The sequence below is a fragment of the Melanotaenia boesemani genome, chromosome 1 (genome assembly GCF_017639745.1).
Source record: "Melanotaenia boesemani isolate fMelBoe1 chromosome 1, fMelBoe1.pri, whole genome shotgun sequence".
Classification (NCBI taxonomy): Eukaryota; Metazoa; Chordata; class Actinopteri; order Atheriniformes; family Melanotaeniidae; genus Melanotaenia; species Melanotaenia boesemani.
The window spans coordinates 37,072,817-37,086,146 of NC_055682.1; the positions used below are offsets into that span (position 1 = coordinate 37,072,817).

Sequence of the window (13,330 nt, forward strand, 5' to 3'; positions counted from 1 at the left end):
ATACATTATAGGAACATAAACAACATGTTTCAAAACCAAAGACATAAAATATCAGAATTATTTCTTACACAGTTGCATTTCAGGTCGAGCAAGAACAATTATTAGGAATTATAACATAAATTAAATGATTATCTACAAATATTTCTTGAGTTTTTACATGATGTTGCTAACTTTCTATTCAGTATTGCTTCATATAATTTGAAAAATACATTTTAAAATATATGTATCAGGATAGTACAGCTTTTGTACATTAATTAAATTTTATTTATGTAAAGTAAAAAAAAAATGTAGCTTTTGTCTGAATAAGTCAAAGTTGACTTTTTTACATTTAAACAAGAGATTCATTTATTTACAGACATTACAGAAATAAAGACAAGTAAAAGGTTGTATTAAAAGTTTAACGTTATTGAAATTAGCAATCTACCACACTCAAAATGTTACGCGGGAGAGGTATTGTTAATCTTCTTATATAGATGAGAATTACAGAGGATCCATCTGGAGGAGTGGGGGAAAAGGAGATCTAATCTGATTTGTTTGTGGAAGTCTTCGTAAATGCTGAAGTCAATTTTTCCTCCCGTTCCCTTTTCTTCTGCTTTTTGACTGAGAGACAGATCCACAGGAAGATGAAGAAACCTTGGCGAAAAGATACACGTGATTAGATTAGAAAAAAAGTCAGCAGCATTAAGACCCTCAGTCATACAACCAAACAAGTAGATTCAACCACAACTGATAGGGTACCTTGTAAGCTGTTGAGGATGCAGAAAAGGTAGAGGATGGGATAGTTGACATATCCGGATCCCAGGAAGGCCAGGCCCCAGGTGGTCCCCATTAGACAGGTAAGACCCAACAAAGTCAAGCCACTCTTGCATGATGCACTGAATCTCTCTGAGCCTCCCCAAGACTTTCCTTTAGTCTTAGATTTAAAGTTCAAGTCATTCTTTAACACTTGTTTCATCTTACAGATGTTAGATGCCACTGCCATCAATATGCCCGAGTTGAAGACGAATATGAGCGTAAAATAAACTAGGTTCACTGAGTAGAAGAAGATGTCATCTGTGATCCAACAGCTGCAAGACAAGCAGTGGGATGCTAGAGTTATTAATATACAAAGAGATGTCATTTCCATATATTTTTTTATCTGTATTTTTAATAGTCTGCTATTGCTGTGCAGGATTTGGTTTGATTTTTGCACACAACTTTCCCAAAAGGTCCAGGAGATTACATCAACACAACAGCACTGAAACTCTGAAATTGACATTAAAAAAGGAAAGTCTGGGTCTTGCTGTTACATCTGCTGTAAAAGCCTTCGGGACCTCTCCTTCCTCATTAGTGCATAAACTGAAAAATATGAAGCAACATATATCTGAATTTCTAATTGCTTCTCCTGAGGATGGACCTTTTTAAGATTAAAGCTCAGAGCAAACAAACAGTCCCTCTGTTTGACAGATCAGATCTAAAAATTGCCTTGGATTATTATTAAGATGAAAAAACAAACAAACAAACAAACAAACAAACAAAAAAAAAAACAAACTTACATTTTGTTGGTTTGGTCAGTATCATCCATTTTCACCTCCATCTTGCCATAAAACTGTTTGAAGTTCTTCAATCCTAAAGTTGTCGCTACAATTACACCAGGAATCCCTGGGAATCACATGGATAAACACACACAGACATGGGTTGACAGCATTTTAATGTATTCATGTGCAATGTTTTATTGAAGAGACCAGATATACTACATATAAAAATACACACAATATGGGATTTAAATAATTTTAGATATTCTTTTAATATTTTAATGCTGTAATTCAGTTGAAAGCAACATAAATAAATTCAAAACTCTTGCTGGAATCCTCAGCCTTAACAAAATAATGTCCCTGTCACTATCCTACAGGTACTTTTCTGTGAAAGTATGTTATGTGATGGAGTATCAAATGAAAACAAGGCCCCAAAGCCACAAATGGATAATACACACATCATTGTGTAAATCATGGAACAGTCTCCTGTAGATGATTAATTTTCTTCATTTGTTATTATAACTTTGCCATAATTTACCTTAGAAACAAAGATATGATGCAGTTTTTACTTATCTTTATGCACAGGTTTCTTGAATTATTTGACTCTTTAAAAGGGTAATGCACCCAAAAATGTGTTTTTTGAGCTGTAAACAACACAGTGTTACTTAATTGTGATAAAAACTACTTATACTGTTGATAAAATTTTATGCCTTGCAGGCATAGAAAATCACACCCACCAACACATATCAAGGGATTTGAACTTATCTGGTGTAGATTTGCTAGTTTCAGACTTCTGTTCTTTCACAGAGTTTCTAATTAAAAATTCCTGCAATGGGACGGATTTGTGCTTTTAAGGTTTGTAAAAGTAAAACCGGACTTTATTCTTTACCTGCTGATCCTCATCTGGCAACAGACAGCAGCTCAAATCATAGCAGCAGCAACTTACAGCAGTACTTCCAGCATTTGCCACAACCTGCGCATGCGCAGAAGCCTCCCAAAAAGTCCAAAGTGCAATCAAAACAAGGCGAAGAAGTGTCTCAACAAGCGGGAGTAAGTAACATGACAGGTGTGGAGTACAACATGCAGGAACTCTCGGCCCTTATACGTACTATAATGAGAGAGGAGTTGAACGTGGTGGTGGATAAGATGAATGATCTTACAAAAGAAATATCTGTGTGTGCACAAAGGCTTGAGGAAGTTGACGAAACAATGTCGAACCTGGATTCACGCGTGATAAAGTTTGAGACTGTGTGTGATAGGCTAATTAAGCCCAAAAAGGAGCTTAAACATAAAACCGAGTGACTTGAAATGCATAGTCACAAATAGAAAGTGCAGGTATTTGGCCTGAAGAATGATATTGAAAAGGGAAATCCAACCAGTTACATGTCTGCCCTGTTTAAGGAGTTATTTCAAGATAAACTGCTGTGTGAGCCACAGGTGGAGATGGCCCGTAGGATTGGATCGGTGGGAACAGGTGCTGATCGAGCTATGATCGTACATCTCTGCAAGTTTACGAGAGAGGAGATCCTAAAAATTGCCAACAAGGAAGGTGCACTACAAGTACGAGGGATGAGGCTAAGGATTTTCCGGATCCCACGACACATATGGCCAAAAAACGTGCAGCATTTCGAGAAATAAAGAGGAATCTGAAGGACGCAGGGGTGAGGCATGGTATAATTCATCCAGGGACGCTGACTAAAAAATTTACAGAGTGCAGTGCGGCAAAAGTGTATGTTAAAGACTATAACTGAATCTGATTTGAATATAAGTAATTAGACAAGATAAAGTATAAGTACATGCGATAACTGATAAACTAGACTGCAATATTGGGTTTAAAACAACCTTTATATAAATCAGTTTTGTTGCAGGCAAGGTAAAAGCCTGTCTCAGTAAATTTCTGTTTTTGGATTTAGGACCACATTGCAAACACTTCATTTAGGAGATTAATCATTTGCCATGAGCAGGCATAGCTCCATTGATGTGTTTTGCTTTCTATTTCATTACAGTGATGAATATATTTTTGGGTATGGGTGTGTATGTGATATGTGATGGTGTGTATCTTATATTTGTATTGATGACAGCTTAAGATAATATTAAAGGCAAAAGTATTATAATGGCTCACCAAGTGGCAGATGGTGAAAAATATTTTTAAGCAGACAAAGGGGGGTTTAAAATAGCTCATTTGAATATTTGTAGTTTAAGGAATAAACTAACTGACATTTCAGAATTATTACGGAAGTATCATTTACAGATATCAGCTATATCAGAAACACACTTAGATTCAACTATTAATAGTCCTGTATTGAATATAGATGGCTATAATTTTTATAGGCAGGATGGAAACTTGCATGGAGGGGGAGTAGCTTGTTATGTTCAAAACAATATTCCATTTAAAGTTAGAAGAGATTGTGCCATAGAAGGAGTGGAAGTAATATGGATACAGTTACAAATACCTTATGTAAGGCTTGTTCTTGCTGGATGCTGTTACAGACCACCACATGCTATTATAATGTACTTGGTGCAGCTATGTGAAATGTTGGATAAGGCATGTGGAATAGTAAATGAGATTTATTTCTTAGGAGATTTTAATATAGATTGGAAGTCTACTGATTGATACGGTTCAGGACCACCTTATTCATGTGTAGCTGAGGAGATTCCAGAGGGGAAAAGTCTTTCCCCTCAAAGACCGCTCTGTGGTGTAGGTGCTTTGTGAATCTCGCTTTGCATCTTGCCAGTGAGCTGAGCTGCTGTCTGTCAATCATTTCTGCCGCTGTATCCCGACTCTCCCCTCCCTGATCACCCCAACCCTTGAAATTTCCGGTATTTTTCAAATTTGGCAGTGGGTGGAGTTACCAAAAAGTACGGGGTGTAGTTACACTTTAAGATAAAATAAACACTATAAAATTGCATATATGTAGAGCTTATCTTCAAGTGATATGTCAGAATTGTTTGAAGATGGGGACTCAAGTCTGGTACTCGTCCTCAAGTCGCATCTCATTTGCAGTGACTTGGGACTCGACTTGGACTCGCACTCAAGACACTTGAGACAGGAATCAGACTCATGATTTGAGAGTTGTGAAAAAACTTTTTTTATTTTTTTTTTTATTTTTTTAATTTAGATTTATTTTTTTTTTTTTAATTCTCACCAGTTTGCCTACCGAGGTAACAGATCTACAGAAGATGCTGTGGTCGCAGCCCTCCTTGTCCCATCTGGAGCAGGCGTAGCTATGTCCAGATGCTCTTTGTTGATTATAGCTTCACATTCAGCACCATTTTCCCTACAAACTGTTAGAGAAACTTGAGAACTTGGGGTTTTCACACTGCACGTGAATTAAAAATTTTCTCTCAGATCGCAGCCAGAGGGTCAGAATGGGCCAACATACATTCCCACTGGGCTGTATACTGAGCCCCCTGCTCTACACTCTTTATAATCATGACTGCACCTCCACCCACCACAGCAACAACATTGTAAAGTATGCAGATGACTGATCTCTGGGGGGGGTGAGTTGACCTAAGAACAATCTGCTCCGTAACACCACAAAGGCATATCTTTATTTCCATCAGAGGAGACTGTGTAGAGAGGGTATCTGACTTCAAGTTACTGGGAGTCCAGATAGAGGAGGGCCTGACCTGGAGCACGAACACCTCTGGACTGCTGAAAAAGGCCCAGTAGAGACTCTATTTCCTTAAGGCTCAGCTATATTCGTACTGTGTCTGCATCATGTCTGCACTGTTTGTACTGATTCCATCAGGACAGCAGTACAGGAACATTAAAACCACCACAAAAAGACTCAAGCTGGATTTATACTCTGCATAAGGTCGGTTACGGTGTAGCTGACACTGGTGAATGCGCTCTCACACTTGAGCATACGGGGTACGTTTTGGTGTTTTGTTACAGTTTCTCTTACTAATCTGAAAGTGGCAGCAGGGTTGGTATCGGCTGGTAAACTCAACAGGTCGGAGTTATTTTGATGGTTCACTTCAGTTCTGGTAGGTATTACTGTTTTAAAACAACAATAGCATCCAACATGGTGCAGTGTCTTTGTGAGCTTGTGAAAGCAAACGAAGAAATAATTTGATCAGCCTCTCATCAACTTGATCCATTGGGTGTTGTTTTTAAAAATGGCAGTTAACACACAAATTCAGCGAAAAGATCCAGAATTCCAGAAACGCATAATAATTAACTGACCGATCCCAAGGGAGTACTTCTGTGTAGCCGTCTGAGTAGCAGGGGTACATGTCAGGTCTAGAAGAGGTGCGCATTGAGCCTTCGCGAACCTATACGGTGCCGGTCACTCTGTAACTGACCTTACACAGACATCATGCGAGTATGAATCCAGCTTCAGAGACAGCTTCTTCCCCAAAGCTGTGAAAGCAATAGCTTGTAATTCAACACTTGCCCCCCACCCCCTACTCCTATAGTACTTGTACACATGCACCTAATCCTCCACAGCCACACACATTGACGATTCACACCTTCTCAGACACACAAAGAGATCCATCCCTGCACTAGGATGCATTTTACTCACCCTGTTAATATTATTGTCTGCTGTGAATTCATTTTTTGTAAATATAGAGATGTTCTTATATCTGTTATATTTTATATCTTTAATTTTTACTTATGTGTGCTAAGCCGAAACTCCTCAAATTTTTGTTATGTTTGCATAATGACAATAAAGATCTTGAATTTTGATTTTGTTTTCAATGTTCAGCAGATGGATAATTTCTTAAGCCTGGTACACACATAACAATTTTTTTAATCTTGTGAAATTTTTTTATCTGGTCGAGACCTCACACATGAAGATAAAAAAATCAGTTATGATCGCACCGAGCTTTTGAAACGTAGAAGAAGAACCATAGCAACAACCGGCAAAAAACGAAGAAGAAGAAACATTGTAACAATCGAAAAACACAACACACAGCATGGAAGGGGATATATAGGACGAGGGAATGATGGTGGTCTTGGGACTGTTGTTAACAGAAAAAGCCAGAACTGAAAAATATAACAGACTGGAGACAGTGTGAACATGGACTTTTACTTCCTTGCTCCCCAGCCAGCTCGCTCTCGATTGGCTACATTCCTCACCACATCACCACCCATGCAGTCAGAATGTACGTGATGTCAGCGTTCCTCAGAAATCGGCATTGAAATATTAAACATGTTCCCTGTTCCACATTGTCAGCTATGACCCGTTTCGGAGCAGATTATTGGGACAAATCGGCTCATAACACACCACAGACCAAATAAAATGGACAGGGAAATCTCATAATGATCGGGCGTTTGCCATCCGAGGTCGGGAGGAGGCAAAATTGGGACAAATACAGTCCTAATATCCTTATGTGTGTGCCAGGCTTTAGTCAGCTTCCACAGTGTCTCAAAGAAATTGCGCCATGTATGCCGCCATTGTTGTTCTAAAACAGGAAATTAAGGTACTTGCTGGAACTGAAGCGAACCTCTGCCCTGTGGATTTACCAGACAATACCAGTCCTACTGTTAACTGCAGATCCAGACAAGAAACTGCAAGATGACGCTTTTAACCTGTATATAGTATATATATTGAGTATATATGCAGATTTCTTTTGCGTCAGCTACATTAGTCCCAACCTAATGCAGACGCCGTGCAAGTACAACTCTAGCTTTAGATGCTAAGGAAGAAAAACATCACTCAGAGACTCCTGCTTTCCTACTGGTGCTGCATGGAGAGTATCCTGACCAACTGCATCAGAGTTCAAACCAAGCAGCAACCTCTTGTGGTAAAATGTGAAGCCTATGCGGTAGTGCAAAAAATTGCAGTTCCCCCCTCATCCGCTAGGGGCTAGCTCCAAAATAGAGCAAATCCCCATGGCAGCTTTTGAACTGTTACCGTCATGCTCTTCTCTCTGTCCGATCTTCTGTGTACTGTCATTTCCCCAGACGTAACATCACACGCACACGCGTCCACACCGCATGTGCAATCAATCAAAACAATGGCAGTGCCGTTGAACACAGCTGTTGCTACAGCGCCTGTAAGAACGACCAATATAAGAGCAACAAACTGCAACGTCTGGACACTGGATCCACCTTAAAATACACCTGAGGTTAGTTACTGTAATATGAAGCTAATGTTAACATCTATGTTGGCAGGGAGTTTAGAGCCACACAATTTAAACATTAGCTTGTGGCTACCATTTTACTAAAATCTCCATCAGATTGGCTCCACCGAATATGTTCAGAAGAAGAACGAAACATCTATTGAACAGTTTTCATAAATTGTGACTTTCCATTATGAGGCATGTTCAATACTTCTGACCAAAAATTTTCATGTGAGTCTGAAAAGCAGATAACTCCTGAGTTGACCGTGTAGATTGTGATGTGGAACGGAATGTAGCCAATCAGAGAGCGAGCTGACTTGGGAGCAAGGAAGGATATAAAGTCCATGTTCACGCCGTCTCCAGTCTGTTATTTTTTCATTTCTGGCTTTTTCTGTTAACACACACCACGCTGGATGTTGTGTTTTCCAGTTGTTGCCATGGTTCTTCTTCGTTTTTCCAGTTGTTGCTATGTTTCTTCTTCTTTGTTATTGTTAGATCACGTTTGATCATGCAAGATTTTATGGCTCGAAGGACTAGATTCTAGATTGGTTGCAGAACAAAATCGTAATGTGTGCTGTTCAGTGCTTAGATTATTTGAGCACACCACACACATATGATCAAAGCTGTTAAATGCCTGATTTTTTAGCTTTATGTGTGGGGTTTCTAACAGATAAGCAGATAAATCTCTTCAGATTTAGAAAATCCTTTTCTGTGTACCAGCCTTTAGTGTGTGGTTTGCACACCACAGCCACTATAAGATCAGAAGAGATAAAACCTTAAGATAAAGAACAGCTGTTACTAAATGCTGTTAGATAAAGGGTGAGCATGGATTTCCGTCAGATATTATAATGCAGTCCTCTAAGCAGACCAAATGTCAGATTACACTAAAAGTGACTTGAGACTCGACTTGGACTTGTTAAAAAGGACTTGTGAGGCAAAACCCACACTCAAGTGCGCATAAACATTTTTTGTATAAAGTATTTTGATTTTAACCATTTTCATTCACATTTTCTTATTTATATTGTCTAAATGTGAATCAAAACAACAGTGTTGATAAACCACACCAACATGTCGCAATGCAGAACTCACCCCATCCAGCAAGAGACAGTTTGAGCAGGTAATGTCTGTAGTAGGTGTTATACACCTTTATCAGCAGCAGATAGAGGTGAAGTGCTTCTACGCCCATCCAGGTGAAACAGCTGAGCAGGGAGTAATGCATGAGCGCTGCAATAAACTCACACACCCAGTCTAGCTCCACTGTTGCCCCCCACTCAGACAACATGAAGACTGTATTGAGCAGAAACAAGGATCCGCTCAGAGATACATGAATAGATATGGAAAAGTCCATTTTGTGGTTTCTAGTGGGAAAAAAAAGAAAATACAGAAAAGTCATATTATAGATTAGAATGACACAACACTTCTATGTAACTACACTATTGTGAACTATAGCAATGATCATAGAAACACACAGAGGCAAAGACTAGAAAAATGTAATGGGTGGGTTTAATACTTATTTGTATTTATTAATTTCAAATCGGCTTTGCAAAGCCATAGGAAATTTAAATGTGCATCACTAGCTGCGTTTCCATTACAGTTTTTCACTAAATAAAAGAGCTATTTCTAAAACTTCAACAAAGTGCAACTGCAGTTTGCAGGCGTATCCATTGAATGGTGTTTAGAGCATTAGCCGTAATTCTTGTAAAATTTCGTCCAGCGAGACTCCACTTTGATGAAGATGATGATTTCTTTGTAAAACTCTGCATTTTGCTGTTGTTTGCTATCAAGGATGACGGTTATATTTTTCTCTTTAATTATTTGTAAAAAGTCTTCTGTCTCCTCTGTCCATACATACTGCGCCATCTTAACTTGAAATAAACTGGTCACGTGACCTCCTGGTGACATGTAAATGCAAAAAAAGTGTTTCCATTACACTTCTATATCGACATATCTGAAAAATCACCTCAAGAGAGCATAAAAATTTAGCGATATTTGAGAAGATTTTCAAAAAGGTGGTGTTTCCACTGCCAGTTTTTTTTCATTGCAATATTTAGGTTTTGCGCAATTCTAGGGGTAATGGAAATGCAGCTATTGGAAAAATGTACATGTGTGTCCTCTTTAAGCTTGTATACGTACCGGCTAAATACATACATCACAAGGGACAAAGCTGTGAAGAATGCTGACAGGCCACAACCTATGTAACTAATATAAGAAAGTATTTTCCAGTGGACTTCTGAAATTGGTTTTCTAATCTGTAAAAAACAAAAAGAAAGAAAAAAAAGAAACAACAAATGGTAGTAAATTATGTGCAATTTGCAATTTACTTCTAGTAATATTTAGATACAAGTCAGAGGTTAATGCCAACAGCAAAACAAGATAATTAAAAATTCCTTTGTTTTTCTCTTTTTAATATTTTTTTATATATAAGTTAATAAATAAAAATTTGCTAAATTAAAAGTCAATCATTGGTTAAAACTGTCATGGAAAGGAACCTGATCCAATTAGGTGTGTGTTGTTACCAGTAGTACAGCAAAGGCTGTTGTATGGGAGCAGCAGCATGTAACATTGTTTTCATCATTCTGGGTCTCACATCCGTCTGTTTTCCAGACAAAATCTGAAACCAAAAAGAGCAGCAGTAAACTACATTAGCTACTCACACAAAGCAAAATGCTGCTGGCTGTCCGCAGTGAACAACATAAACATAGGTCCTTAAAGGGGCAAAAGCACCGTCAAAGATGTTATGACAATGTTAAGATGTGAACATAAGCTACAAACTTGATAGCTCACACAAAAACATGTTACAGCTGATTTACTAACTGGGTGCACCGAGGATTGTGTCTGTTAAAAGGAAAAATAATGTGTTCAATGCATTTAGTTTGTTTAAACTTGATGAATATGCAATATGGACATCTCAGCAAGAGAGTGCAAAATATTGGGAGGAGTAGATGCAACCGTGCAGTGTGATTTACCATACATGAAACTGATTGCACTAGCTAATTTTGCACCTATATTTAGCATGTCTGAAAGGCAGGTAGTAACTGGCACAACTTTATGCACAAATGGTTATTGTAGCAAGGAGGAGGATTTAGATACCTCAAAGGCACTCACTCATTCATTCATTCATTCTCTGTACCACTTTGTCCATTACAGGCTGCAGGGAAGCTGGAGCCCAACCCAGCATTTTAACAGGTGAGAGGCAGGGTACACCCTGGACAGGTCACAAGTCCATCGCAGGCCCAACACAGAAAGAGACAACAACCATTCATGCTCACACTCACTCCTAGGAAGAATTTAGAGTGACCAATTAACCTAACACACCTTTTCTTATGGTGTAAATATTTCTGGAATGCCAGAGACAAAGACTGTTGAACCATATGGCTGTGTTGAATGCTATGTTACGCACAATAGACTATTGCTTCTGTGCTCTGGGTCTGCTGGCAGTGAGAGCCCTCACCACTGCCTGTACCCCATGTTCCATCCCTCTCTTAAGGGCATTAATGCCCATCATCAACTGCACCTCACGCTTAATAAAAGGTCCCACAGGAAGGACGGTTATTTCATAAACGTTTTAATTTGTCAATAAAAACATACACCCAAATTTCCCTGAGGGCTCTCTGAAGGGATAAATAAAGTATTTCTATTCTATTTTATTCTATTCTATTTCTATACCTCACTCTGCAATCAGCTCTAATGCATTATACCCAGTATTCCAGTAATCTGCCCTTCACAGTAAGTGAGCTGCACCAGTTGCTAAATACTGGTCAGAAGCATCTCCTGTGCTGGCCCCCACCTGTCTTATTTCCGAGGTTTTATTATCGGCAATTTGTTTTATATGTTGTAGTTTTGCCAACTACATTTACTGTTTAGCAAATACTCTTCCATACTGAAGTCATTCTGGAGACGTTTAGATTTCTTTGCTGGAGCTCAGAATTAATTTTATTTGCCTCGTCCACTAATATCTGCATCTCCATTGGGCCGAATTTCATTTTGCATTTGCGACCTTCCTGCTCTGCTTCTAAACTCCATGGAAACACCGCAACGCACACTAAATCCTCATTTGAATACTGCTGTTTGCATCTGTTATCAATTGCGGAACATCTTAGTAGATCACCCACAAATCATAAACAACACGTGCAATTTATTTATGTGTGCGTGCAGTTTTGTGCTCTTTCTCAGGAATTTTAGTAAATCAGGGCTTTAGCCTTTGACGAACTTCTACATCAGTTAGGCGATGTCGCACGACAGGGGCGCTGAAGAGGTCAAAATGCATTCAACTCTCATGCAGCATTTCCTGTTCATTTTCAGTTACCATGAAAAACTCTTGAAATGGTGAGGATAGTAGATAACAATCACATATGAGCAAATTCAACAATATTCCACATTTTTCAATTCATTCCAATTTTTTGCTATTTCTCTCTGTCTTTCTTCGTCATATCTGTTTCAGTCTGAATTTCACACCGGCTCACAATAAGGTGTAAAACTGTGGATCAGAGCCAATCAGAGGCTGACCCACCCCATCTCTGCCTTTAATTGGCTTTTTGTGATGTGTCACTCTTTCCTGAGCTCTGGTAAGAAGGGAATGAACACTGACAATGCAGAAGAAAGTCTAACCCCTGGACCTGAGAACTTTTAGATGCTCTGGAACAAACAAGAAAAGAATTTAGTTGCACTCTAGCTGCAGATTGGTCATAGTCTAGAGCCCTGGTCTCTCTGATGACACTAGTTCGGTTCTGGGGATGTTCTGGGGATTTCTGGCATTTCAAGTTTAAACAATATTGTTGAGTTTATTCTCATTCTCTTATTTTTCTTCATGTGGCCACAAGTCTTCATCATACTGGCTTATTATGCAGTACAAAGGTGACTGTTTTATATACACCTACCTTCTTCATCAAGATAGTGACACATTAAATGTGAGCCATTCTGTAAAAACACAAAAAAGCAGAGCTACATGAAGATTAAAAATGGCACACTACTCATTCAAATAAGCTCTCTTAATAAATGCTTACAGTAGTGCAGACTGCTTTCCTTTGAATATTAAAGGAATAAAAAGTGACCTAAAAGACTAAAACATGAACAGAAAATAGACTTACATCAATATTTGTTGGTGTACTTCTGAAAATCATCTTGATTGGTTGTGTGAGATTTTGCAGGTGTTGTTCACCCAACAGCTCTATCCTTACAACCATTGATGTGATATTCTCTTGGGCAAGCTAACAACAGGACAGTTAGATGCAGTGATGCAGGGAAATGCTGGGCAATGTTACATATTTGTTAAAAAATGTTGTAAAATTATGAGGACATGAGGGTGTTAGGACTGAACAGAATATAACATTTATAAGATATAGAATATACCTGAAAATGGCTTTGCTCCCTGTAGAAGACCAAACCAATAGTCCTATTCTCCTCTGGGATTGATTGCAAGGCATTCACAGGCATCCAAATTTCAGGGACAGATGAGTCATTCTTAGGTTGCAGATAACCATGGATAAGAGAAACACTGTCATTTACAACAACAACACAGACATCAAAGAGCCCCTGACATGTTCTCTTTTTATTATCTGCAGTGCTAAAAACAATCTTTCAACATTAAATATTACCCAAAGATATGAAAAGAAAAAAAAGAGAAGGAACTCTCTATTTCTCTAGTTGACCTTTCCTTTTAAACCCCTTCCCTCAACACCACCTGGCCACAGTCACGCCATAGTCAAATTTTCCAGGCAGTGTGTCTAGGTTAAGGTTGACCAACA

General features: G+C 38.6%; 1 protein-coding gene across 1 annotated transcript; it reads right to left on the minus strand.

The window, feature by feature from the left end:
- Positions 1 to 412: 412 nt before the first annotated feature.
- On the minus strand, positions 413 to 13,035 carry LOC121634524 (adhesion G-protein coupled receptor G6). Its single transcript, XM_041977256.1, has 9 exons — positions 12,936 to 13,035; positions 12,674 to 12,793; positions 12,464 to 12,503; positions 10,103 to 10,197; positions 9,720 to 9,835; positions 8,676 to 8,944; positions 1,536 to 1,641; positions 739 to 1,067; positions 413 to 633 (listed from the first exon to the last, which is right to left on the minus strand). Exons 1-9 carry the CDS (start codon positions 13,017 to 13,019, stop codon positions 521 to 523), a joined length of 1,272 nt encoding a protein of 423 aa, XP_041833190.1. The 5' UTR covers positions 13,020 to 13,035; the 3' UTR covers positions 413 to 520.
- Positions 13,036 to 13,330: the final 295 nt, after the last annotated feature.